General features: G+C 54.2%; 2 protein-coding genes and 1 long non-coding RNA gene across 4 annotated transcripts; 1 reads left to right on the top strand and 2 right to left on the bottom strand.

The window, feature by feature from the left end:
* Window positions 1-794: 794 nt before the first annotated feature.
* On the bottom strand, window positions 795-10,307 carry COX5A (cytochrome c oxidase subunit 5A). Its single transcript, XM_068958467.1, has 5 exons — window positions 10,076-10,307; window positions 5,707-5,823; window positions 4,155-4,276; window positions 2,569-2,691; window positions 795-957 (listed from the first exon to the last, which is right to left on the bottom strand). Exons 1-4 carry the CDS (start codon window positions 10,152-10,154, stop codon window positions 2,578-2,580), a joined length of 432 nt encoding a protein of 143 aa, XP_068814568.1. The 5' UTR covers window positions 10,155-10,307; the 3' UTR covers window positions 795-957; window positions 2,569-2,577.
* LOC138068890 (uncharacterized) lies at window positions 9,867-12,111 on the top strand. Of its 2 annotated transcripts, none has more exons than XR_011143735.1 (3): window positions 9,867-9,964; window positions 11,101-11,453; window positions 11,983-12,111. It is a non-coding gene; the product is annotated as an uncharacterized lncRNA (long non-coding RNA). The 2 variants fall into 2 exon arrangements; XR_011143734.1 differs by lacking the exon at window positions 9,867-9,964 and adding an exon at window positions 10,399-10,588.
* Window positions 12,112-13,884: 1,773 nt separating this feature from the next.
* Window positions 13,885-15,906, bottom strand: RPP25 (ribonuclease P and MRP subunit p25). The gene has a single exon (XM_068958466.1). The coding sequence runs from the start codon at window positions 15,546-15,548 to the stop codon at window positions 14,898-14,900; it is 651 nt and encodes a 216-aa protein (XP_068814567.1). The 5' UTR covers window positions 15,549-15,906; the 3' UTR covers window positions 13,885-14,897.
* Window positions 15,907-23,126: the final 7,220 nt, after the last annotated feature.

Below are 23,126 nucleotides of genomic sequence, written 5' to 3'. Positions count from 1 at the left end.
ATTCCATTGACCTAGCAAATACAGCAATGCATAATATTACAATTCATTTCCCCCCATCCATCCACTTTGTCACAGAATTCACCATGACTTGTAATATCCAGAGGGAGCAATTGGCTACCATTAATCACTCTGCATACAAAGACCAAGGCCCTTATACAGAGCCAGCAAGATAACGACCAAGCAACCTGCTGTACTGCATAAAAGCAACTGATTCTCACCCTCGCAGGCTCTAGCTTACAAACATATTCACAAGGCTCATGTCTTCAGTACTGTCTAGCCAGCAAAGAAGTCAGATTCAAGGTATTTCATTGCACCAACTTCTGAAGGCTTCCAAACCTGGTCCTGCAACAGAGAATAGCTATGGCAAAAAGCTGCTAGGGGTAGAAGAAAATATTCATGAAAAGGCATTATTGACACTACCTGTTCAATTCAAAGCCCAGCAATGATGCCAATTAGCACAAAAAGTCGGGTGCACATTAAATCCCATCCCAGAACAGGGCATGGGTGTTTTTCTCCAATTAAAAAAAAAAAAAAAAGAAACAAATAAGAACATTTTGCTTTACTAGCGTGACAAAGTCAGGATGACACTGTCTTGCAAACACCACAAGTTTCTTGGCATGCTGTACCTCTAAGCTAACACTACAGTTAGATTAGGAAATCAGCCATCTCCCTGAAGGCATTCAGTCAGGGCAGGCAAGTTTGCTCTTCCTTTTGCTCTTAGGAGAGTACACTTCTGTTTTGTCCCTCCCTTTTCCTCCCACTAAACAAAGCAAACAAACAAATCACACACCACATCAGTCAAAACAGTTTTTCCTTTATTAGGTCCAACTTCACATCACATACATTGTGACTCAATAAAGGAAGAAGTTATTTCAAATAATGTAATATTTTAACATTTATGTCTCCAGAGGACTGCATACAATCAAATAGCATCAGTAAAATGCACGAGTGATCCACCTGGAAAAGAACAGAAAAGCCATTAGATTAGGAGCTTTCCACATGGTTTCACGGGGTCACAAATAAGTTATTTCCATTCTTCACTTTTACACTTGCAAAGCCCAGTTTAACCACACTCAACCCCCAAATACAGTTACGGCATTCCCAGTACCTGTACCCCATTGCACCAAGACTTCATATCCCAGGGGAAGAAGGGCATGGAGGAAAAGTTGCAGAGTTTACTACTACTTGCAGCCTGAGACTTCACGGATCAATTTTAAGAACAACATATAGGTATTTAGAAAAAAAGAGAGGGCTGCACAACGTCAACACGGCCTTCCCCTGAATAAACTGATGTGTTAAGAGACTACTTCTTTATAGCTTCAGTTCCATCAGAATTTTTATTTGGGGCTTCACTTTATTCTAGGATTAGAACAAGTTAGGTAAGAGTCTGGTATTTATTATGGAAACCTGGATGTTTTAGTTATACTCATTTTCCACTCAGAATTTCAGCCAAAAAGGAAAGCCGCTCACTTTCTGAGACTTGAGGCCATTAGGCCTCAGACGCTACCTGCAATGTTCCTGAAGTTATCTACTGAGACTAAATAAAAGTTCTGTTCACAGAGCACTTAAGCTCTGGCTATACTAGAGCTGATCTGTTTATTCTGTAAGCAAAGCGTCCTCCAAATTAGTTCTGAATCAAAGAAAAAACACTGGTACTTTAAGTGCAGCATAAAGAAACTTCAATGTTGTTGGGTCATTAGCATCAATGGGGCCATTTCCTAGCATAAGGTAGTATTTAGTGTCTCCCAGTTTTCTAAATTGGCTAGTCTGTGACAATGAACTGAGCGCGTGTGTACTTCCAGAGGAAGTGATCCTCCCCTTTGCTAAAAATGCTTGCCAGTAAAAGCTAATGAGGAGCAAAGGTCTACATACTGCCAAACAAGTGCTGCAGTATCTGTTGCCTTGGCAATACGATTTAGATCTGCCTTGATATTTCTAGCAACTGCTATCCAGAAATCTCTTGAAGGCTGAGTACTGTTGCCAGCTACCCCATCCTCCCCTCAAGTAGCTGTACTATTTATTTTCAAACCTTCTTTGAAAAACCTTCTATTGCCTTTTCTAGAAGATCTGTACTTATACAGCCATTTGGTGAACCATCTTGATTTTTTTCCGTTAAGGAATGGGCACTCCAGATTCTACAGAGTTTCCCTCACTTTTAGGCAACAGATACCACAGCAAACATTTTAGGACTGAACAGGCCCACAGAGGTTGTTTTGTGCAGCAAGTCTTTCCTCTTAAACCACGATCAAGTTTAATAATGAAATCCAATTCTTCCTCAAATGCTCGAATTTCCCAGGAAAAGACTACAGCTAAGGAATTAACTGTAAACCCCACCTCAGATTTACACTTCTTGACACGCGGCCATAAACATTTCAATGTCACTAAAGTAATAGTTTCCTCATTACCAAATTCACCAATGTCACAAACTGCAAGTTTCATGAGAATCACTGTACAAGACCGAATCTGTGAAAGGCTGCGTAGTTCATGAAGGCAAGAAAGGATATTCTGTCTTTGTCAGGAGAGTTGCAAGGTACAGGAGTCCCATGCCAAGGATACTGTATGCCTTACCGATAAGGTTTATGCTTTGTCCAGGCCCAGTTCCTCTGGAGTGGAGATTCCCAGTTCACTCAAAGTTGGTCTAAGTTCCTGGATGACATAAGGGTAGATTTCCTTGTGAGGTCCTGCCTTGTCCTAAATAAAAGGAACAGCGTTAATTTGCCAGCAAGTTGTTGTCAAATCAAGGTCCACCATATCCCAGTTATGCTTACAGTCAAGAGGTGTGCTCACAAAACGGTCCGTGGCCTGAGCCACTTGCTGCTCATGAGAATAGCTCCTGCAGGACAGGAGGGCACAGTCCAACATTATCTCTGTGTGTCAAATAAACAAGGTTTTCATACATCTATACCGGAAAGTTCTCCTATCGATTGATCATGGCTGTGAAGCACTCCAGAACAGTGCTGAACTCCCAGCTTGGGGGCTTTTCAGAGTATTAACAACACTGACCTTTCCCTCGCTCAACATCAGGCTCATGCGATGTGTTGTAACACATAAAACTAAAGGAGTAGCTCCTTAAAGGAGGGAGGCTTTGCAAACCAGCCCAAAGACTGCTTAGGAAATAAAATGAAAACAATATCCAATCTGTAAAAGTAGGAAAATAAAATCAGTTTATGGGCAGACCCAAAAGAAAATTTATCTCGCTTGTGAATTAGGGAAAAATATCACCCCTTGAAACAGTTTTAGGCAAAGCTTCAGGAAGACCGCATACTAGCCTTAGGTTTCCCCACAAACTGAGTTATCCCCTACCTGAGGGGATGAAAGGACAGGAAAAAGGAAAGACACAAAAAAGAAACCACACACAGAAAGATTCTTCCATTAGTTTTAGGTCTCTAAAGCCACCAAAGAACTTTGGTTCTTCAGAAGGCTGTTGAAAGCAGAAATAGTGAACTGAGACAACTACTTGCAGAAGAGAGTTACTTGAAGCAACTGGATCCAACAGCTTAGCACTCAAGCCCTCCATGTCAGCCCTTCGGCATTCTGGCAACAATCAGTTAGGAGATTATAGCTGCCGGCTTCCGAGACTTAAACAGAAAAGCTCCTGCCTCCTTCCCCACCCATTTTAACTCCCTGTTGAATGAAGCCTAGACTCAGGTTTCAAGGCTGTTTTTCAAACCTAGCTTGCTTCCTAAGTCATTATTCCCAGCCAACTCAGTATTCAGTACAAAAGAAGCCAGTAAGGTCTCCTTCGCCTGGACAGTCTAGCAATGCTTATAAAAAAAAGGAAAAAAGGTCTTTCAGACTTCCCCACTACAGTTTTGCATAGGGGGAAACAGGAAAAATAAAGTCCCCCATTCTATTCTGGACTGCAATGGTCAGAGATGCCTGTTTATTCAATGGAAGAAAGGATCAAAAAGTCAGTATCAGGAAAGGAAAATATGAAAATAAGAACAATATACTTGTGCTCCTGTGCTGTTGAGCCCTTTTACCACAAAAGGTATTTTAAACCACCAACCACGTGATCACGGTCAACCTATTGCTTCTGGAAGCAGGAAACTGTGGGTTACGGTCTGCAGTAAGACAGGAAAATCCCTCTTCCTCTAGAGGGCTTTCAGCAATGCCAAAGCAGCAGTTACACCTTGTACTATCATTCCACTTACCTTTACAGCTTCTAAGATGCGGACTGCACTGGCAAAGTCATTTAACCGTCTGCATGCTCTCAAAGCTGCATCGATGATTTTTGGTTCCGGAACCAGGTCATAACCCACAAGTGTATTTATGCCTACGAATATAAGGAAGCATTAAGACTAATTTGTCATCAGGTCATCATGCGAATAAAAGGAACCTGCTGAGCATGGTTTGCTCCACCTCTCGAAAGCATTAAGTATTACCACATCACCAGTCACTGTTGGAATCTGACTACAATTTTACAATTTTCACTGCTATTCCGGATTCCCCACCACCAGGAAGTGTTTTATTTTGCTCTTCTCCATCTCACTTTTGTTCATTACTATAGCCGTAACCAAATTTTAACTGGGCCTCGTGAAATCCCAGTGGGCCAATTCCACCTATGCTCCAAAAAGGAGTCAACGTATCTACTGTGGCAAGCCAGTAATGGAATTAAGTGACTTTGTTCCTACGGGTGCAGGAAGAAACTAGAACTTGAGCTGTGTCTAATCCCTTCCTCTCCTTTCAAAGGGAAGGGCTCAATACCTAGTCCTCCAAGTCATCTTCGGATGAGCCCTCTGGCTGTTATGCAAACATTTATAAGCCTTAATTGGGGTAGTTTAATAGGAGCTGGCAACTCCACAGCAAACAATAGCTGGAGACAATCAAACAGTCTACAGCGAGTTAAGGCCAAGCCCTCTAGTGAAAGTCCAAAAATATTTTGTGTAGTTATCCACTGAGCAACAGTTGAGCTCAAATACACTCTTCTCAGAGCGAGTATCCCCCCAACCCCCCTCCCCGCAAATATGGTGTTAAAATGTATACTCTGGAGGCATTAGAATTAAAAAAGCCTGGATTCCTACCACCTCGTACCCCCAGCCTCCCTCATTCTGAACATCCTAGTTCCAGCATCCTTGCGTGGCTGGTGAAGTGCCATCACTTGCTGCAACAGGTTTAGAGCTGAGCAAACATCAGCAAGCCAATCCATATGCACAGGCTGATCGGCCAGATGACTCAGAACGGGAAAGAGCTCAGATATTGCCTTGCACTGACCGGTTATTCACAACATTTCTCTCCTGTACCGAATTCCCAGTTTTGACAGTCTGTAAGAAAGGTATGCTTGGGAATGCTATCCCTCTGGGATACACAGTATGCTTTCAGTACAATTGTACATAGAAGCAAATCAGAACTGAACCAGCTTTTTAATACAAGTGTATAAATTATTCATCACTGTGAAGATCCAAACACTCCAGATTGGCCCCTTCTGCATTAGTACTCAGTTATAAGCACATACTGAAGTGACAGTGAAATCCATCGCATTATTGACTTATAAAGATACTAACTACTTGGATCAGTGGCCACATACCTCTATCATTTCTACAAATCGAGCTAAGAAGTTTTCTAGAAAACACACTACTTCTGCTCTCAAGCAGTTCAGCAAAAATAAGTTACAGTCACAGTAATAAGTCACAGTGCTACTGCATAGTAGTAGCATTTTTGCCATATTACAGTAATAGGTACTTCTTTCCTTTTCATGCAACATACCTTTTCTTAGCTCCCAGGCATCGATATCTGGCTTGTTGAAATATGTCACCCAGCGAGCATCAAATTCTTCATCTGATTCTTGTGACCCATGAGAGTAGCAGCGGGCAGGCAATACAGCTGAATGAGGAAGGAAAGAAAGAGCAAAAAGGAAGTACAGTTTAGTTATGACCAAGATCTATAAAAAATATATATTCTCACTCAGTACATTCAGTCTGGATCAGCACATAATGTGGATAAACTCTGGGTCAGTACAGCTTATTTCATATCAGTTGCTTGTCTTGTCACAAAACGTTTATTTTCTATTCCAAAGCACAGGCTTCCAAAGCACTCTCAGATCCTTCAGTCAGAGCAAGATTATTTGGGAGAGGGAGGTGGAAATGCAAGGAAAAAAGAATGCTATAGAACCAGTCCCTACGAGAAGTTTTCTGGGTCCCTTGTTTCCATAAGACAAAGGAATTTTCCCCACAGAACCAAGAAAGCCAGCAAAACATTACTTTTTAGTGGTGCAACCTTCAGTTATGATTTTTAAAATGTTATTCAACAATAGACACTCTAAAGTAGCATGGTTGTTCTGTTCCCAAACTCAACCCTTCTCAAAACCATGAGGTTTGTCTAGGCAATCAGTTTGGCTAAATTAATCAGTTTTGCAGTAGCATTCACTCCAGAAATGAAAACCTCCATCCTAGATTATACAGCTATTCAGTTAAGATTAATACCCTGTTTTATTTTGAAGTAACCTCCCAATGTATACAGCTCCTGAAACTGCTTAGTAACTGATGTTGTAATCCAAGAAAGGAAGATTTCCCAACTAATAAACTGGCTCTGGGGGAGGTGACTCAATAGTAACAAGCTGTAGGTCTTCGATTCAGTCACAAGTTCAGAGCTGACAAAGGTTTGTTCTAAAGCCACAAGGGTTTAGGGGTCTATGCAAATGACCTGAGAACATCTATATGGGCCCTCAAAGGCATGAGGAAAAAGAGCTTTTCATTCAACAGGCTAGTGAAGATCTGGAGGGGTGGCGGGGCAGGAATACTGCTCTCTCCGCATCTATTGAAGATAAAAATCCTGTATCTTAAGGTTATAATTGCATTAATATTTGACAGTTAATAAAGAACGAGAGTGAACTGGACTCCAACAGAGAAATAAAACTGATATGGTTATAATCTAATTTCCTTCCTCGACACTATTCTTTTCCACAATTTTTGTGTATTTGTGTATCAGCTTTTGCCTTTTTTTTTTTTTGACCACCACAAAGGTTGGAACAGTTTGCCAAAAGGAACCAATACCCAGATACTTTGCAAGCTCGCTTGCAAAGTCCGGGAGTCTATAAAAGTCTGGGAGGACTGCTTCCTCTTCTCTGCTGCTCCTTTCACTCTAGTACTATTTGCAAAGAGGTCATACTCAGTGCAATGCCATCTTTCTGTTCTGAAGCACTGCTTCTGAGGAAGTTAGATATAGCTAACCAACCGCTTGTACTATCTTACTTTCTTAATCTAATGTTAACTACTCACATTGACCAACTACGAAGTTTTCTTCAAAACAAAAACACCCAAACCACGTGTTTTGTATTCTACCCACTAGTTACTACACCAGGCTGCATTTTTCCATCTTTCCCAGATGCACTTTTCTATTCATAATGAACAGTGTACTGTGAAGCAGATTTTCAGTTGTGCATAAAGTATAACGGCATGAATTCCAACTATTCCAAGGAATATCTTTAGCATGATTCCACAGCAGCCAAATCAGAATAAATTACAGTAAAAATCTGTATTGCAATGTGGTCCAGCATTTAAATTGCAATTCTGATTTATGCAATGCATACTTCCCAAACCGTGAAGTTTTTTTTTAAATCTACGTAATTGAATTAGGAATCACTAGCACACCAGGCATCTAACAGCCTCACGCGCACCTTGAAATTGACTTTTTCCAATTATAGAGTTCAAACTCATTAGGCTCAACTAGAGTGACTTCACGTTTACAACACCTCCTAGTCATCACTTCCCAAAAGAGAGAGTCCTGAAATTCATCTCAGTAATTAATCATTTTTTTCCTAGGTTAACCTCATATTTAAGCCTTGTAGTACATATCTAGTAATGGCGATTGTCTACTTCAAATTGCCAATTTTAGCTAGTGTTCTTCCAATGTGAAGCTTTAAACCGAACGAAATGTAGACAGCAATTTTTTTCTTCATCTGAGCCCAGGTAAGGGAAAGGTAGAAGAGAGGCCAGACCAAAATTATGGTACTCTTCTGCAGTCCTCTAGGGAGATTCCCCATCCTTTACCCAGCTCCAAAACAGATCTTTGACTTTCCTTTCTCCAGGACATCATACATGCCAGATGATGTCAGAGAAAGAACACTCCTCTATATGTGCTCCTGTACTTAGGTAAAATATGAGAGGACGCTAGTGAAAAGCCCTCAGATACTCTGTGTTTAAAAAAAAAAAAAAAAAAAAAAAGAGAAAAACCTAGAAGTTCTGAAATGTCATCTTTAAGTTGAAAAACAAAAGCCTCTCTCTTTTAGCCAAGTGCTCAACAAAACCATTTCCTTTAGCCTTAAACAAAGGAGCGACCATAAGAGCCATGGCTAGACTAGAAGAATCCTGGGGAAAAAAAGCCACAAAAATTCAGGAACTCCAGATTTACAGGATATATTCTTCAGCTGCTAAAAGGTTTCTTTACGACTCTTTGTTTACCACAGTAGCACTTATATCTGTTATCAGAAACATATATCAGCAACCAGACTTCTGCAAGTCACTTTGGCACAGCAGAAGTGCCACATGAAGGAGCTGGGAGCCTCTCATTTCATGCGGGGTCCATCAAGGTCACTCTCACCCAAATATGACCTGTATTTGATGGTCAAAATAGGCCAACCCATCCATGTTTGGATCCACAATCCAAAGAACAGGCAAAAGGCACATACGTTTTCAATGGCACAAGTATTTTCAGGGGAACTTAAGTTTCAAGAGTCAGAGAAGTGCAAAATCAGAACATCCTGTGTTACACAAACACAGGATCAACCTTCCTCGATTCCCGGAATTTGTGAAATTGATCATTTGCTTGTTAAAGAGCACAGAAGAAACATACACATCAAGAGGAGCACCAGTTTATAGACTTTATAGAAAAAGATCGCACTGAAAAACAAGATGCATGAGGGTGCACATGTCCAGACTGCACAGCAGAACGTTTTGTAGCAGTGGCAGAAGAATCTGCCTGACTACAGGTGGAAACGTATAAACACTAAGGAAGCTAAATGACAATGCAAGGCATGGCAAGAGTAGCTGTACACAGCCTCGTGAGAAGAATGCAATGACTTAGATTTGTTGAAATACAAATCCATGAGGCCAAGAGAACCAGCAAATCAGGTCAGAAATGTTAAGCAGGGCACGTGTAATACAAGACCTTGAAAACAAGCACACAGAACCCGTTCACTAGAAAAGGTGTGCAGAAAGGAGGATTACAAGACAGGATTCACTATGAGTATAAAAACACTGAAAAAAGGATTTTAACATTTGGGATAAGTGGTAAGGAGGCTTCTAAGAAACAACCTGGAAACCCCAGCACGCAAGCAGTGAGATCGCTTACTACCTTGCACTTCAAGAAAAGCAAAAAAACCCTGCAGCAGTCCACTCCCTATGGCAACTGTTTAGCTCAGATTACCGCAGGAGAGGCACATAGAAACCTGCATGCGATATAGTCTTTCGAATCTCGTCACCATCTGATAACCAGCTGTTACTTTAGACACACACACCGTGTCCGCAGCGGCCTCAATATTTCGCAGTAGCATTTCGGTGCGGTCAATCGACCAGCATCACCCTGCGCTGCTGTAAGTGCTTTTCTCCCCCCTCCTATTGAGTGACACGTTAATATGGAAAAACATATAGCCAGAGGAGGGGAAGAGCGGGCAGCAGCAGGGCTGCTCGGCAGAGGCCGGGACTGACGCGGCACCGACGGCCCCGCTTTCTCCGCGGCCAGCCGCCTTCCAGCCCCGCTCGCCGCCGGCCAGGAGAGGAGGCGGGAAGGGCCGGGCCGGTACCGGCCCCGCGGGGGCCTCGCCCGTGCGCGGCCGGAAGGGCCGCGGCGCTCAGGTCACCGCCGACCTCCGCTCAATGTCACCTTGCGGCGGCGGGAGGCGCGGGCGCGGCGGGGCCCCGCCAGGGGGCAGGACACCCCCAGCGGGCCCGGCCCGTTGCGGCGGGAGCGGCGCTGGCGGCGGCGCGCTAGGCCGCAGGTGCAGCCTGCCCTCGAGTGACGGCGGCAGGTCACTGCAAGGACGCGGCGCCGCCGCCGCCGCGGGGCCGGGCCGGGCCGGACCGGGCGGGGCGGGGGGAAGCGGGGTCGGGCGGCGCCAAGGGCGCGGGCCGCCACTCACCTGCGGGGCGGGCGGGCGGACGGGCGGCGGCGCGGAGGCCGGCGGCGCAGCGGCGGAGGAGCGCGGCGGCGGCCAGCATGGCGGCGGGAGGGGGCGGGGGGCACCGGGAGCGCGGGGCAGGCGCCGCTCGCTCCTCGCTCCGGCCGCGCTCTGAGGCGACCGCACGCGCCGCAGCGGGGGGAGGGGAGGGAGAGAGAGGGGCGGGGCGGCGGCTACGGCGGCGCCGCGGGGACACACCGGCCCCGCCACGTGACCCGCGGGGGAGGCGGGAAGCGCCGCAAGGGGGCGGGGCTTGGCGGGCGGCGGGGGCCGGCGGCCATTTTGTGTCGCGGAAGGCCGTTGACAGGCCGGCGCGGCTTGGGCGCCGGTGTCTCGGCGCCTTCCCTCATAAAAGCCCGTCGCGGCGTCTCTCCGCACGCCTCATGCCGCCCTAGGGCTTTGGGCTGCCTTTGCGGTGCCCCTCGGAGCCGTGAGGTGCAGGGCGGCGGGGTGCAGGCTCCGAAGCGGCTGCCTGTGAGCGCAGGGCAGGGCAGGCCCAGGCTGGCTCTGCCCGGCGGGAGCGGCCGCCGTTGTGCGCCGTTTGCTGCCGGGCGGGAGGCGAGGCCCGGCCAGCGCCCCGGCGTCTTGGCAGCTGCGTTGATGCAGGAGGGTCTTTGCCTCGTGGTGGGAGGCAGCGGCTGGCGCTGGGCTCGAGCGGGGCCCTCGAGAGCTGTCCGAAGGGGCACGCGTGGGCTGCCTAGCTGCGCCTTGCCCGAGCGCCAGGGCCTCGGCCCTGCCCGGCTGGCAGAGCAATTCCTCTTCAGCAGCGCCGAGTCTGTACGCAGCCCAGCCGGGCTGCCAGGGTTTGCAGGCACGTGTCCGAACGTGCCGCTGCCACGTGTGCTGAGCTGCAGGCACGGCCCCTGCGTGGGATCCCGTGCCAGGGGAGGGGCCGATCCTACTGCTGGCCGCAGCTTTGTGGGAGCGCGGAGAGGCAGGATGTGGCCCGATGTGACTGACCACCCCTGTCTGTGCTCCCTGTGAAGTGTCCAGGGCCTCCCTGTCCCTGTGCCATCGGGGATGCTGTTGGGAGGATGACGAGAGAGGCCTTTCCAGCAACCGCTCCTGAAGTCGGACGAGCCCTCCTGGGGATGTTCGCAGATCTGCGCTGCTGAAGGGACAGGACCCGCGCGTGCCCACTGACCGTCACCACGGGCACCTCTGCGATACTCGCCCGGGGTGAGGCAGACGTGCCCGGTGACGCCCCCCTTCCAGCTATGGCCCTGAATCTCTCTATAAACCATCATCATCCTGGCGGCTGAAATGGGACCTTGTCCCTGCGGTCTCATCACTGCCTACCGCTAGCCAGGGCAAGGGCGAATCACCTTACGTCTTCCCGGTAAGTCTGGGGAAACTGCCGCCCGGTCTGGCCCTGGGTACGATATCCCGCAGCGCCAAGGCTTTCTGGGGCTCTGACCAAACGAGCTGGCAAAAGCAGCAGCGGGTCACCTTGGACCGGAGATTGCCAAGTCAATTTGCCAGTTCATCAATGCGAGGATCGCAGCCTCCGTCACATCACCGAGGCACAGTCCCCAAACCTTTTTGCCCTGACTGCAGGTCGCCGTCAGCCGCTAACACCCCCGCTCCCAGGCACTGTAGGAGGCCAGCACAGAGCTGACCCTGTCGACCAGCCCGAAGGCCAACCCGCCTGACACGACTGGGCTCGCAAAATGACCCTGCAAATTGTTTTTCAGGGGCACACGGGGCTCTGACTCTGCAGAGCAACACGAGAGCTCCACGCCGGCTCTACTCGCAGCATCCCCTTAGTACCCCATGGAGCCAGATGCCATCAAGCTATTTTTAAACGCTTCGTATTTTGGGTTACAATCTTTTTTTTTTTTTTTTTTTTTAACTATTTTCTCTTGCAGGAAACCCTTGGTACGCAGCCAGCAGAGCGAGGAGTTTGAAATCCCCAGGCTCCTGTTGCCTCCAAGATTGGAAATTGCCTGCGTATAAAATCAATTAAAAATAATTTTCAACATTAACAAAATAATAAGGAGAATGAGTGATTTTTTTCTCTTCCTCTCCTCCTTGCTGGGAGCAGTGTGAGATGGCAGCAGGGTGTAGGGTGGGCTGGGGAGGGAGGCGAAGGGCTCGCAGTTCTCAGCTATGCAGCTGTGAAAGTCTTTATGCTTCAACCAAAGTGTTTATTGAGCGATGAGATGTCTCTATCGACCTGCCTGACACTGGGGAACGGTATAAAGCACAAGTGACGCGAGGTGAGAGGGTCTCAGCCAGGTGCCAAAATGAACACAGGCCACAAACTACATCCCCACCATGCCTAACGCAGAAGATAAGAAACATAAGGGCTGGACTAGGACAGCGATGAGTGTGGGATGGATGCGTGGAGGGATGGGCAGATAAAGACAAGGTATTTAAACGCTGAAATGCCGTGACGAGCAAGCGCGGCGCAGGCAGATGGCTGGCTGGCAGGTCGGACGGCAGCGGACGTAGCGGGGATAGCAAAAGAGGGGTCTAACGGGGCAGCCTCGGGCTGTGCCCGCCCGGCCAGACCTGCACCTCGCTCTCGCGCTCCGCTTCTTCTGCGTGCCTCGTCTTCCCTCGTGTGCCCTTCCCCTCCGCGCCCTGCCGCGGGCACCCGGGGTGAACTTCGCTCGTTTTGTCTCCGCGGACGTGCCCAGCTCTTCTTGACAGGCTCCGCTCGTCCGCTGGAAAAGCATCTGTCATCTCTTGCGGAGGTGTCAGAGCGGCACCAGCCAGCACAAATTAAACCCATCCATCAGTTTGGCTCCCTCTGCCCGTTAGTTCAGCAGAGAGCAGGCAAAATAAGCGGAGGGGAGGATGCCGGGACCTGAAGAGGTTGGGGGCGAAGAAGGACGAGGATTTGGGATTGTTGCACGGCGGGGAGGCGGGCAGCAGGCTGGTGTATTGCTGTATTTGCCAGCAGCCAGCTTAAGCCTGAATCACGAGCCGCCTCGCGCACCTTACAGGGATGGCCTGGGACAGTGGTTTTAAAGCGTTTTATTTCTTCATATCTTTTGAGCACAAGATACGTGCAGAACAGGAGTCGGCGCTGCTGCGGGGTACGAACGCGAAGAGCGAGCCGCCAAGCTGTGCCGGCCCCCGCTCCTTGCGGAGACAGCAGCGGTCCTCGCCCAAGGCGCAAAGTATCGCCAGCCCCAACGCCGTGCCGCTGCCGGCCCCCCAAAATCCCGAGTCCTGTGCAAGAGGATCGCTGCGGCAGGGCTTCCTCGGCGTGATTTCGCGCACGAGTCCCGGAGCCCCGGGAACTTTTTTCTGCATCAAAACAAAGAGACTTAAAACGCCAAAAAGAGCAGAGGAGCTCTGCACAGTTACAGCCCCGCGGCCCCTGCCGTCCCTGTCCCCAAAACCACATCTTTTGGCATCTTCCGAGCAGAGATCTGGGAGGGGAGGGAGGCTGGACTCGTATTCCCCCGAGAAGTGAAGACTGGATTTTTAACGGAGCAGGACACTGACCCTGAAAACCAACTCCCAAGCTAGGGGAAGCTTCCCCGTCTCGTGACTTCCCCCCCGCTCCCCCGGCTTTGTCCCTGCCTGGGAAAACAAAACGAAACAAAAGGCTTAAAAAGCAAATAAAACAACAACAACTGGGAATTAATATTCAATTACACGGCGGCAGATAAGTGAAAGGAATCAATCTGTGGCAGGGCAGATAAGCACAGGCCTCGGGCCGGAGGAGCAGCTGTCTGCTCGGGGAGATAACAAGGTCATGGCGAAACAAAACGCCCGAAACAAAACGCCCGGCTTCCTCCTCCTCCTCCTCCTCCTCCTCCTCCTCCTCCTCCTCCTCCTGCTCCTGCTCCTCGCCTTCGCCTGGCGCAGCCCTGAGCCGAGCGGAGCCGGGTGCCTTCGCGAACAGCCCTCCGGGAGATAAAACGCCCGGGGCGGCGCGGACCCGCTCGAGGCGCTTCGGAGCAGAGGGCAGAATAAAAACGACGACCGAAAACCACGCGAGCCCGGACCGAGCCGAGGCGGCTGCTCGTTTGCGAGCCGTACTCGGGACGAATCCCAGAGCCGCGAGGCGCTGAGCCCGGCTTTAATAAACCTGGCAGCTCGTCTCCGGGCGTAACTGAAGCCGTTCGGATAACGAAGGCGTTGCTCCAAGGGGCTCTGAGCGAAGCCATCGCGCCTGACGTCGGAGACATCTCAGCGCGCATCAACGACACGCGGGCGCCGGACCCGCGGGAGCACCTCTCCGAAAGGCGAAGGCTGCTCCCGCTCCTGCGGCGGGGCCGGCGCCGTCCCGGAGAGCTGGCGAGAGCCCTGCCCGGGCTCCGCGTTCCCCGCCGGCAGCCTGCAAATCGGCCCCGTCCCCTGGCATGCCGGGGAGCTCAGCGCTGAGACCCGAGCAACTCGTTGCTCGTGTGGTCAGCACAAGGCCACCCTAACCGGTTCCCACCCCTCCCTCCCCGTCGCTTTCCTCTGCGCGGGGGGCCGGGGTGCCGTCCCGCCGGGCAGGGGGAAACACCCGAGGTGCTGGAGACAGAGGGTGGTGGCGGGGAGAACAAATTTGGGACCGGAGGGTTGTCCCGCGCCCCGACCCGCCGCGGCCCCCCCCGTTCCGGCCGGCGGTGGTGCAACGGAGAGCCGGCGGGGCAGAGGGGCTGCGGCGGCCCGCGGCACCCGCCGCCGGCCGGGACCAGCACCCGCCGCCGGCCCCAGCCTGCTCCCGCGCCCCGCGGAGGGTCCAAGACGCGGGCGCTGGCTGCTCTTCCCCCCGGCCCCGGCGGCAGCCCCCGCGGGGCGAGCACCCTCGCCGGGCCGAGGGGCGCCAGGGGAGTCAGTGGTGGTGGCCCGCCTGGAGGTCCACGGTGCCGGCGCCCCGGGGGCCGTCGGGGACCTCTACCTGCACCTTCTTGCTCGCCAGCTCCTCGCGGGGAGGCGCCGGGGGTCTCTTCAGCCCCTTGGCGGACGAGCTGGGCGCCTCTGCCCCGGCCTGGCTCTCCTCCGCCCGCGGCCCCGCGCCGGGCTCCGGGGGCTGGTAGCCCGTCTGGGTGGGATCCAGGGGGTCCCGGGAGAGCAGGATGCAGATGGAGGGCACGTTCTTGTGGACGGTGAGGTTCTGCGCCGGGCTGCCGGGCAGCGGGTCCTTGTTCTCCCACACCTCCAGCAGGGTTTTGTAGCGTACCTTGGTGACCTGGTGAAGGCCTCCCAGCTTCCTCTTCATGATCTCCACGCAGGTGATGGTCTTGGTGACCGCCCTGCCGCAGCCGCTGAAGACGATCTGCCGGCTGCCCTTCAGCTCCATCTGGGCCATGGCGAAGCCCATCAGGTTCCTGATCTTGCTGCCCTCCTTCACTTTCATCTCCACCACGCCGGGCGGCAGGTCGGGGAAGGGCAAGGGGCTCTCCTCCTCCGACGTCCTGACCTTTCGGAAGTTCTCCATCCTGGACTGGGCGACGGGCTTGGCTCCCCCTCCTCCGGCAGCCATCCCTCGCCGGCGGGGAGCGCGGATCCGAGGGGGCACCTAGCCCCCGGCCACCACGACGCGGGTCCCTCCGCCGCCCGCCCGGAGGAGGTCGAGTTTGACGCGGCACCCCCGGGACCACCAGCCCCTACCGCTGTCCTTGGCTGGCTGCGGAGGAGCTAGCAGCTGGCGCGGCGGCGGTGCCGGAGGCTGTCCTGCGGGGAGCCGGAGCTGCTGGGTGCCCGGGGTGTCCCCTGCGTCCTCGCGGCGGCGCTGGGCGATGCCTGGGCTCCTGCGCTCCCGCTGCAGCGCTCGCTTCTGCTGCTCTTTGCTTCATTCTGGACTTCAGCAGCCCCCAGAGCCGTTGTGTGTAATTAGCAGATCCTCCCCCTCTCCCTCCCCTTCCTCCCCTCCTCCTCCTCCTCCTCCCCCCCCCCCTCGCTCAGCCTCCCAGCCCCGCGCCCGGCGGAGGCTCCCCAGCGCCCAGGGCCGGCGAGCGGGCGACGGCGGGGAGCCCGGCGAGCCCCGGCGAAGGCGGAAGGCAGAGCCCAGCGCTCGCCCTCGGCTTCCCAGCGCCGCCCGAGTCCTGCCCCTTAAAGCGAACCTGGTCGCTTCGCCCCCCCCGCGCCGGCCGTCTCGGCGCTGGCTGCGACGGGGCGGCGTGGATAACGCAGGGACGGGGCGCTGGGCAGCCTTCGGGATCGGCCCGCGGCCGCCTGCCAGGCAAAGCCGCCCTGGGGGCGCCCAGGGAGCGACGAGCCCCCAAAACGTGCCTGCCCGGCGCAGAGCTGAGCCTGAACCGCTCCCCGGGAAGAGGCCGTGTCCCTGGCCGAGGCTGGCCCTTTGGCTGCCCTTGCCACCTCCCGGCGTGCCTGTCCCCTCCTCTCCCCCCGGCGGATCATCGCACACTGGAAAGACATCCCGCGTATTGACTTGCACTCAAATCTTATCGGCCTCTGGAGGCCCCTGGATTGTTTTCACCCTGGCAGGGCTTGAAAAATACGTAAATAAATCACTCGACCTGATGCCAACGTAGGTGAAACCTGCGGGACGGCAGGCCGTGGCCGGTCCCCTTCCCGGCCAGGACGTCTCTGCGGGCCCCAAACAACCTGCCTAACCCAGGGGTCCAAGCGCTGGGGCTTCGGGACACCGCAGGGACCCACGTTCGGGGCGGGCGCAGAGCCTAGCGGCGAGGTCTGCAGGGAGAAGGCTGCTGCACCCAAAGAGGCCGGAGACTGGATCCCTTTGGCGCAGACAGGGGAAACCGAGGCAGGGAAGGTGACGCCGTTGGCCCAAGCTCACACCCGGCGTCGGGGGCGGATGGAGGCTTGGAGCGCCCGCTAAGTCCCGCCCGGCGCTCTGCGGCAGTGAGCCTGCCTAGGCGCTACGTTTCCAACGCGAACCGCTCGCTCGCACCGGGAAACACAATGTTGTTTTTTTCCCCTTACATGTGATGAATATTTGTGACATCCTTGCATAAGCCGCTCGGCTCCGTTCTCCGGCAGGCTGCCATGGATTAAGCCTCTCATGGAAACTGCTGCCTTTAAGAGATGCATCTTCAGGCTAAAAGACTAGGAAAATAAATGGGCAGGATTTTGGCAACCATTCACAGAGCATCTCGGCTCAGAGCGAAGGACCGGCAAAGCAGCTCTCGTTAACTTTACACATAAACTTTATAGGCATGGAAATTAAAAAAATCTCCATAAGCGATGAAATAGCTCCAGAAACACATTGCTCCGGCACAAAAGCCACGCGTCTTGCGGGAGTCCGGCGCGCTGGGCTGCTCGAGGCGGACGCAGAGCTCGGGCGCGGATGCAGCGCGCCTCGGAGGCTGGAACGCAGCCGGGGCTGGGGCTTGCAGCAGGATGAGTCCCTGGCGCTGAGCCAGCCCACCCAAGGCTCCCTGGGCCGGGACCAACTCCTGCCGCCGGCGGTCCGCGTTTTGGGCGCAGCGTGGTGCCGGGACGCGCCACGCCGGTCGGATGCTGCATCCCGGGCAGCTTCACCCCCCCCCAATTGCTGCTTAACAAACTCGGCTCGTTTGCAGCCTCCGAGACGAGGTGCGATCACGCTAAAGCGTTTCCGCATCGCGAGCAGGGGTTCGGAGGGCGCGCTCCCCCCGCGGCGGGGGGGCAGCAGCGGCAGGGTCTTGCTGTTCCTCGGCAGCGCTTAAAATGCAAATGCATTTCATTATTAGCAGCTCCGCCGCTAATTACCATCTGAAGCCATTCATTACCCTGTCAGCTTGTTTGTTGGAGGACAGCAGAGCGGAGGGGTTATTCCGAGCTGCAATGAGCTCATGCATAAAGAGCAGCGGAGCGGGAGAGGGGAGCAGAGCGGGGCTGCGGGGGGGACACGCCGGGGCAGGAGAGAGCGGGGAGTCGATTAAAATGCGGAAGAGGCAGATGGTAAAAGCGGGGATGGAGAAGCGAGGAGCGAAGCAACTACGCCCCGCGTGCTGCCTGCCTGCCTGCCTGTCTGTCTGTCTTCCCTGAGCATCCGCCGCTGTCGGGGCGGGCGCGAGGCCAGCGGCCGAGGCTGCGGGAGCCGGCGGCGCTTCGGGGGCACGGAGGGAAGGCGAGCGCGAGCGGGTGCAGAGCTAGACGTGACGGTGGCTCAGGCCGAGACCGGCGGGGGGGGAAATGGAAACAAATTCATAACGGAGAGTAGGGAGGCAGAGAGGAGCGTGCCGTAACCCGAGCCCCTGTCCTCCGCCTGCCCTCTCTATATTTTCTTTCATGCGAGGTGCGGGAGTCGTTCGGAAAGTCGAAGCATCCGATACAAGGAAAGTCGCCGTCCATCTCTGCGTCACATCGCCCCGGCTCAGGTCTCAGGCGGTCATCACGTTGCACGCGGCGGCCGAGCCGCCTGCCCTGAGCCTAGCCGGGGCCTGGGAGCGCAGAGCCCCGTCCTTCCGTCCGCGCTCCCGCAGGCGGCGGCGGCGCGGCCAAGGATCCTGCTCGTCCCCGAATCGCTAGCAATAGCGGCGAGCAACGCTGGCTTGCTGCGCGGCGGCTTTCTCCCGCCTGCTCCTTCAGCGCGGCGCTTGCCCCAGGTAACCCACCGAAATGACCCCAAATCCCAGCCCGTGCTACCCGGCAAAGGAAACGTGTATCAGGTTGCCCCTTTGGGTTATGCAGCTGCTATGGGCTTTGGCCCAGGACTAGGAGACCTGCAGCTGGGGTCACCACAGCGTTCAACCACGGTCTAAGAAATACAAGGAGGAACGGCCCTCCAACACGTCTGCCGAGAGGACGCGGGGCCCGGGGCGCCTCCCTGTGCTGCCGAGGGGCTGTGCACCCCTGGGGGTCCGTGCGTGGAAACCACATGCAAGGCAAACAGGGCCGGGATCAACAGAGTGAGCCTACAAGTCAGCAAATCTGGTGTCCATCACAGGGCCTAGTGGAGGTCAGTCCTTCTGTGCTGGAGAGAAAGCCCTCAGTGATGGCACCCTCCCCATGGGGCTGGGCAGGAGCCGGGCTTCCTGGCATAGGGACAAGAGCAGCTTAAGAGGGACCTGTCAGGGCCCTGAGGGCACTAAAATTTCTTAATGGCCCTGACCAGCATCACCTGGGGCCTCCACCTGCCCACCCTCAGTGCCCATTTAAGTTCAGTCTATGGCCATCAACTCTATTGTAGGGGTGTTGCTCCTCAGCCTGGCCACAGCTGTGCCTGGCTGGGGATGCGGCTGGTCCAGACCCCAAGCTGTGGGCTGACTTCCTAGGCTGGCCTTTGGCTCTGCCTCCTCAGCCTGAGCTTGCTGCTGGTCTGGACTCCTGGGTTTGCCCTGCTTGGGCCTGTGGGGTTGGGCCAGGCCCTGGCTGGTGGAGCCCCTGCCCTGCTGGTTGTGTGTTTGCTGGCCCTTGCTTGTGCCCTGGCAGAGCTGGCACTAGCCTTCCCTGGGGACCCCAGTGGAAATGACCCTTTCTTGGACACCTCAAATTACAGGCAAGTATCCAAAAGGGAGAGACCTTGGGTTTGAGCTCCCATGTGTGGGAGCAATGGGGGCCAGCAGAGTGACTCCAGCTCCAGGCTGGAAGAAGGAGCAAGCCAGCCTGACTGGGCAGAGCACCCAAAGGGAGCAGCAAAGGCCCAGCAGTCCTCTGGATCCCATGGGCCACCCCACAGTGGCTGTGGATGTGACCAGCCCCTTTGAGAAGCCCTCCCTGAGAAGGAAGAGCTTCCCATTTGCTCTGGAAGGGAAGCCCTGGAGGATTGCAAACTGTAAAGAGAGAAGCAGGCAGAGGTTGGGAAAGGAATGGAAATGCTAGTGGGTATGTGTAAAATGTACATGGAGGAAATATGCCTAGGAGGGCCTCTTGAGGCCAGCTGCTTGTCCACCCTGCCCCCTTCCTCCTGTGGAAGGTGCTGGTCACCCTGATTCCCCTGGGTGGATGTCTCCTAAGAGGACTTTTATTTCTAAAGCAAATATCCCAGCCTAAATGCCCTCTCCCACCATCAACACCGCCCAACCCTGGTCTATCCAAAAAGAAACTGGTCCTCCAGGTACGTGCTGCCTGTGACAAGGCTCTTCTGCCCCTGGAGAAGGTCACTTTGCTCCTGTGTAGCTCTCACTCAACCTCTCGCAGAGAAACTGGCTTCTCTGCTTCCCTCTGAGCCTGTGTACCTGAGGGTTTGTGGTGCTGCAGGGCAGAGTGTTGCTCTCTTGTGTCCCTGAAGGCTCCCAGGCACCTGCCACCTCCCCTGGCATCATGGTGGGAGGAGGAGGGGACATGGGTGCAGGTGGAGTTCAATGATGGCTGGTCATGGGAGCGGGGCCCCCAGCAGAGGAGGAGCTTTGCAAGCCATCACCCTCTGGAAGATGTTCAGTTGTACCAGGTGGATGGGGAGCTCTGGAGGCTGCAGGGGAGCTGGCATGGCTGTGTTCCTGGACTCAGAGTTGCTGCAACCCATTTGCATGTGATTGTGCCCTGAAACACTGAAAACAGCAGTTTTCAGATGAAAACATTTCCCCATACTGAACTGGCTGAAGGCACTGGATTGTCGCTTCATACTTCTGGCCTAGGAGGCCACCGAGCCACCCTGGGGTGAAGGCAAGTGCTCCTGCTGTAACATCATGGGGACAGTTTCCAAGCTAAACCTCCAGGCCCAGCTGGGTAGAGGAAGGAAAAGGGCAAATGCAAGGCAATATTATCTCTAAGCAGGCTGTTATACTGAGGCATCAGTCACTTTTCCTCTAAAGCCTGCAGGTGGGTAGAAATTTGGTGTCCGGGGGTGGTGGTGGGCAGGGAATAGCTCTGCAAACTGGCAGTCTGCGGAGCCTAACCATGGGATAAGAGGAAAAGCAGAACGGAAACAGATGGTGAGCTGGGCAGGTATGGGAGCCTGGGGAGGCAGGCACAGCAGCAGGTAGGAAGCGAATCCAGATGGGAGAAAGAGGGAGAAAGCTCAAGAGACAAGAAATGAAAGAAGAGAAAGGGAGACAAAGCAATTTGTGGTACTGGGCCTAACAAAACCATCTCGCTGCTGATTTTTAGGGAAGTCCAGGAAAGAGCCACACATCTGCTGACAGATGCCTGCCCAGGGAGCAGTGCGGGTCTCAGGGTGCTCATGCCCAGCCCCAAACCACAGCGCTGGGCCCTGCGGAGGTGCAGGGCGTGCAGGTGCCCGCAAGCAGGGCTGTGCGGGCAGGGGAGCTCGCACGTGCCAGCGCAGCGCTCGGTCTCAGAGCACCCCCGTGAGGTCTCGCCCGCGCTGTATGGCCTGGGTGAGCAGCGATGCTTGGCACGAGTAAGGATCTGCTACCGAATACTCCTGTCTGATTGCTTTTAACGCTTCTGTCCCTTTCTTTCCCGCTGCTACGTGGGAGCTTGACCTAAATGCGTGGCGGTCCCACGCTTCAAGGAATAAGAGCTCAGATCTTGGCTGCCGAAGGCAATTAGAGCAGACAACTGGGCCCTCAGCTCTGCCAAGGGGTCATGTATCTGTGGTGCACGAATTCTCCGGGTTCCCTCTGTTTTACTGCCTGTGAATTGGGTAGCATCCTCCTTTCTGTCAAGTTTCCTTCCCAGCATCTCCACTAAGTGATGACACCCATCCTGCTGGGGGTCTGTGAGTGACAAGGGCTCCGTAGATATAAAGTGTTCATTTTTTTTCCTTGGGTCTGGGAGAAAAGTTCACCTGCTGCCCAGCAGCTGCTTCCCGAGCCTGCTCCGCACAGCTTCTGCTGGGAGACTTCCCCCTGGCAGACCTCTGTAGCAAAGCAAGTACAATATTGTAGCAAAGCTTGAGGCCGGACCTCCCACAATGGGAGGGTGAAATACAGCCCGTTTCATGCTTTCACGCTCACAAACCCAGGTCGCAGCAGTCTGCCCAGGGCTCCTTGTAGCGACGCTGAGGATGCAGGACGCTGCCTGCAGAGTCCCCCTCACATTGTGGGGGGTTTGGGGGTGGTTTGGGATGTCTCGTGCCCCCCTTGGGAGCTGACAGTGGGTTTTTGTCTCTGTTTTGTCCCACCTGTGTGAGTCACTCTGGTCTCCTCCCTGCCCAGCTGTCCTCTGGCTCCTGCCCCATCCTTCAGCTGGTGCCACCACCTCTTAGCAGCTCCTGTCTGCGCTCTGTCCTCTGCTTTGGCATGGGGGTAGGCTGCCCCTCGGGTTTGGCAGCCCCTTGCTTTATGGGTGTCCTCCAGAGCTGCAGGTTGGGGTGCTGGGATCTGAGTGAGCTGCTGATCCGGGTGCTGTTGCCCCCCGGCAGCCCTTCTGCTGCTGGAGACCCTTCGGGTGCCACCTGCACCCCTGGCTGCTCGCACCAGTCCCCTGATCCAGTTACACAGCTCTGCAAGTCTATCCCAGGGCTTAGCTGCCTCGAGCATTGGGTGCGTCCCAAACTCTTGCCGTGAATGAAGCCAAACCCTTCTTCGATTTCCCACCCACCTTTCCTGAAGAGATGCCCCTGCACATCTCACTAGTGAGGCTCCAGCTGTGATGAGGGGAGCAGGGGGACTGATTTGTGTGCCTTACGGGGGCGAGTGTAGCCTTTTTCCCCATGCTCATGGCTCCCAGCTAGGTCATTGCCCCCTCGACCCCTTTTTGCAGGCTTGCTTGTTAGACAGCGGTGCTCCCCCTGGCTGTTGCTGGTTCCTACAAAGTGCAGCGCTTGGCACTTCCCCTTGTTTTATCGCATGCCATTTTTTCCAGACCGTTTCTCCAATTTGTCAAGGCTGTGTTGAATTCTAACCTATTCCTGCAAGCTGCCATTGCCCCAGCTGGGCACCACTGGCAAATTTAATCAGCTTATTCTCTGCCCTTCATCCAAGGTGCTCATGACTGCATGGAGCAGCAGCAGCTGCGAGGCAGACCGCTGCGGAAAGCCGCGTGGCGTGTCCGTCCCGCCTGGCTGACCGAGGGTGACGGCCGGCTTCAGCCCAGCCCAGGACAGCGGGAAACTTTCTGCTCACAGAGAAAAGGGACGTGGGATTTTTGGCATCCCAAAAACTGCAGCAGCCCTGCAGTTGTGCGGCCTGGATGACAGACGGAAAAAGTGACGGCACCGTGTCTCCTCCGCCCGCCCTGGGAGCGGGACTGGGAACAACCCGGGGGAGAAGTGCTGCCTATTGAAGTGCCAGCATGCTTGCTGCAG

The sequence above is a fragment of the Struthio camelus genome, chromosome 12 (assembly GCF_040807025.1).
Source record: "Struthio camelus isolate bStrCam1 chromosome 12, bStrCam1.hap1, whole genome shotgun sequence".
Classification (NCBI taxonomy): Eukaryota; Metazoa; Chordata; class Aves; order Struthioniformes; family Struthionidae; genus Struthio; species Struthio camelus.
Note: the sequence above shows the minus strand (reverse complement) of the source record. Positions and strands in the feature narration are given on the sequence as shown.

What these genes read in the sequence shown, in the direction of transcription:
- COX5A (XM_068958467.1), bottom strand. Translation starts at nt 10,154, where the DNA reads ATGCTGGCCGCCGCCGCGCTCCTCCGCCGCTGCGCCGCCGGCCTCCGC. An exon ending in TGCCTGGGAGCTAAGAAAAG is followed by an intron (nt 4,277 to 5,706) that starts GTATGTTGCATG and finishes TTATATTCGTAG; the next exon opens with GCATAAATACACTTGTGGGT. An exon ending in GCATCTTAGAAGCTGTAAAG is followed by an intron (nt 2,692 to 4,154) that starts GTAAGTGGAATG and finishes CCTTTTATTTAG; the next exon opens with GACAAGGCAGGACCTCACAA.
- RPP25 (XM_068958466.1), bottom strand. Translation starts at nt 15,548, where the DNA reads ATGGCTGCCGGAGGAGGGGGAGCCAAGCCCGTCGCCCAGTCCAGGATG.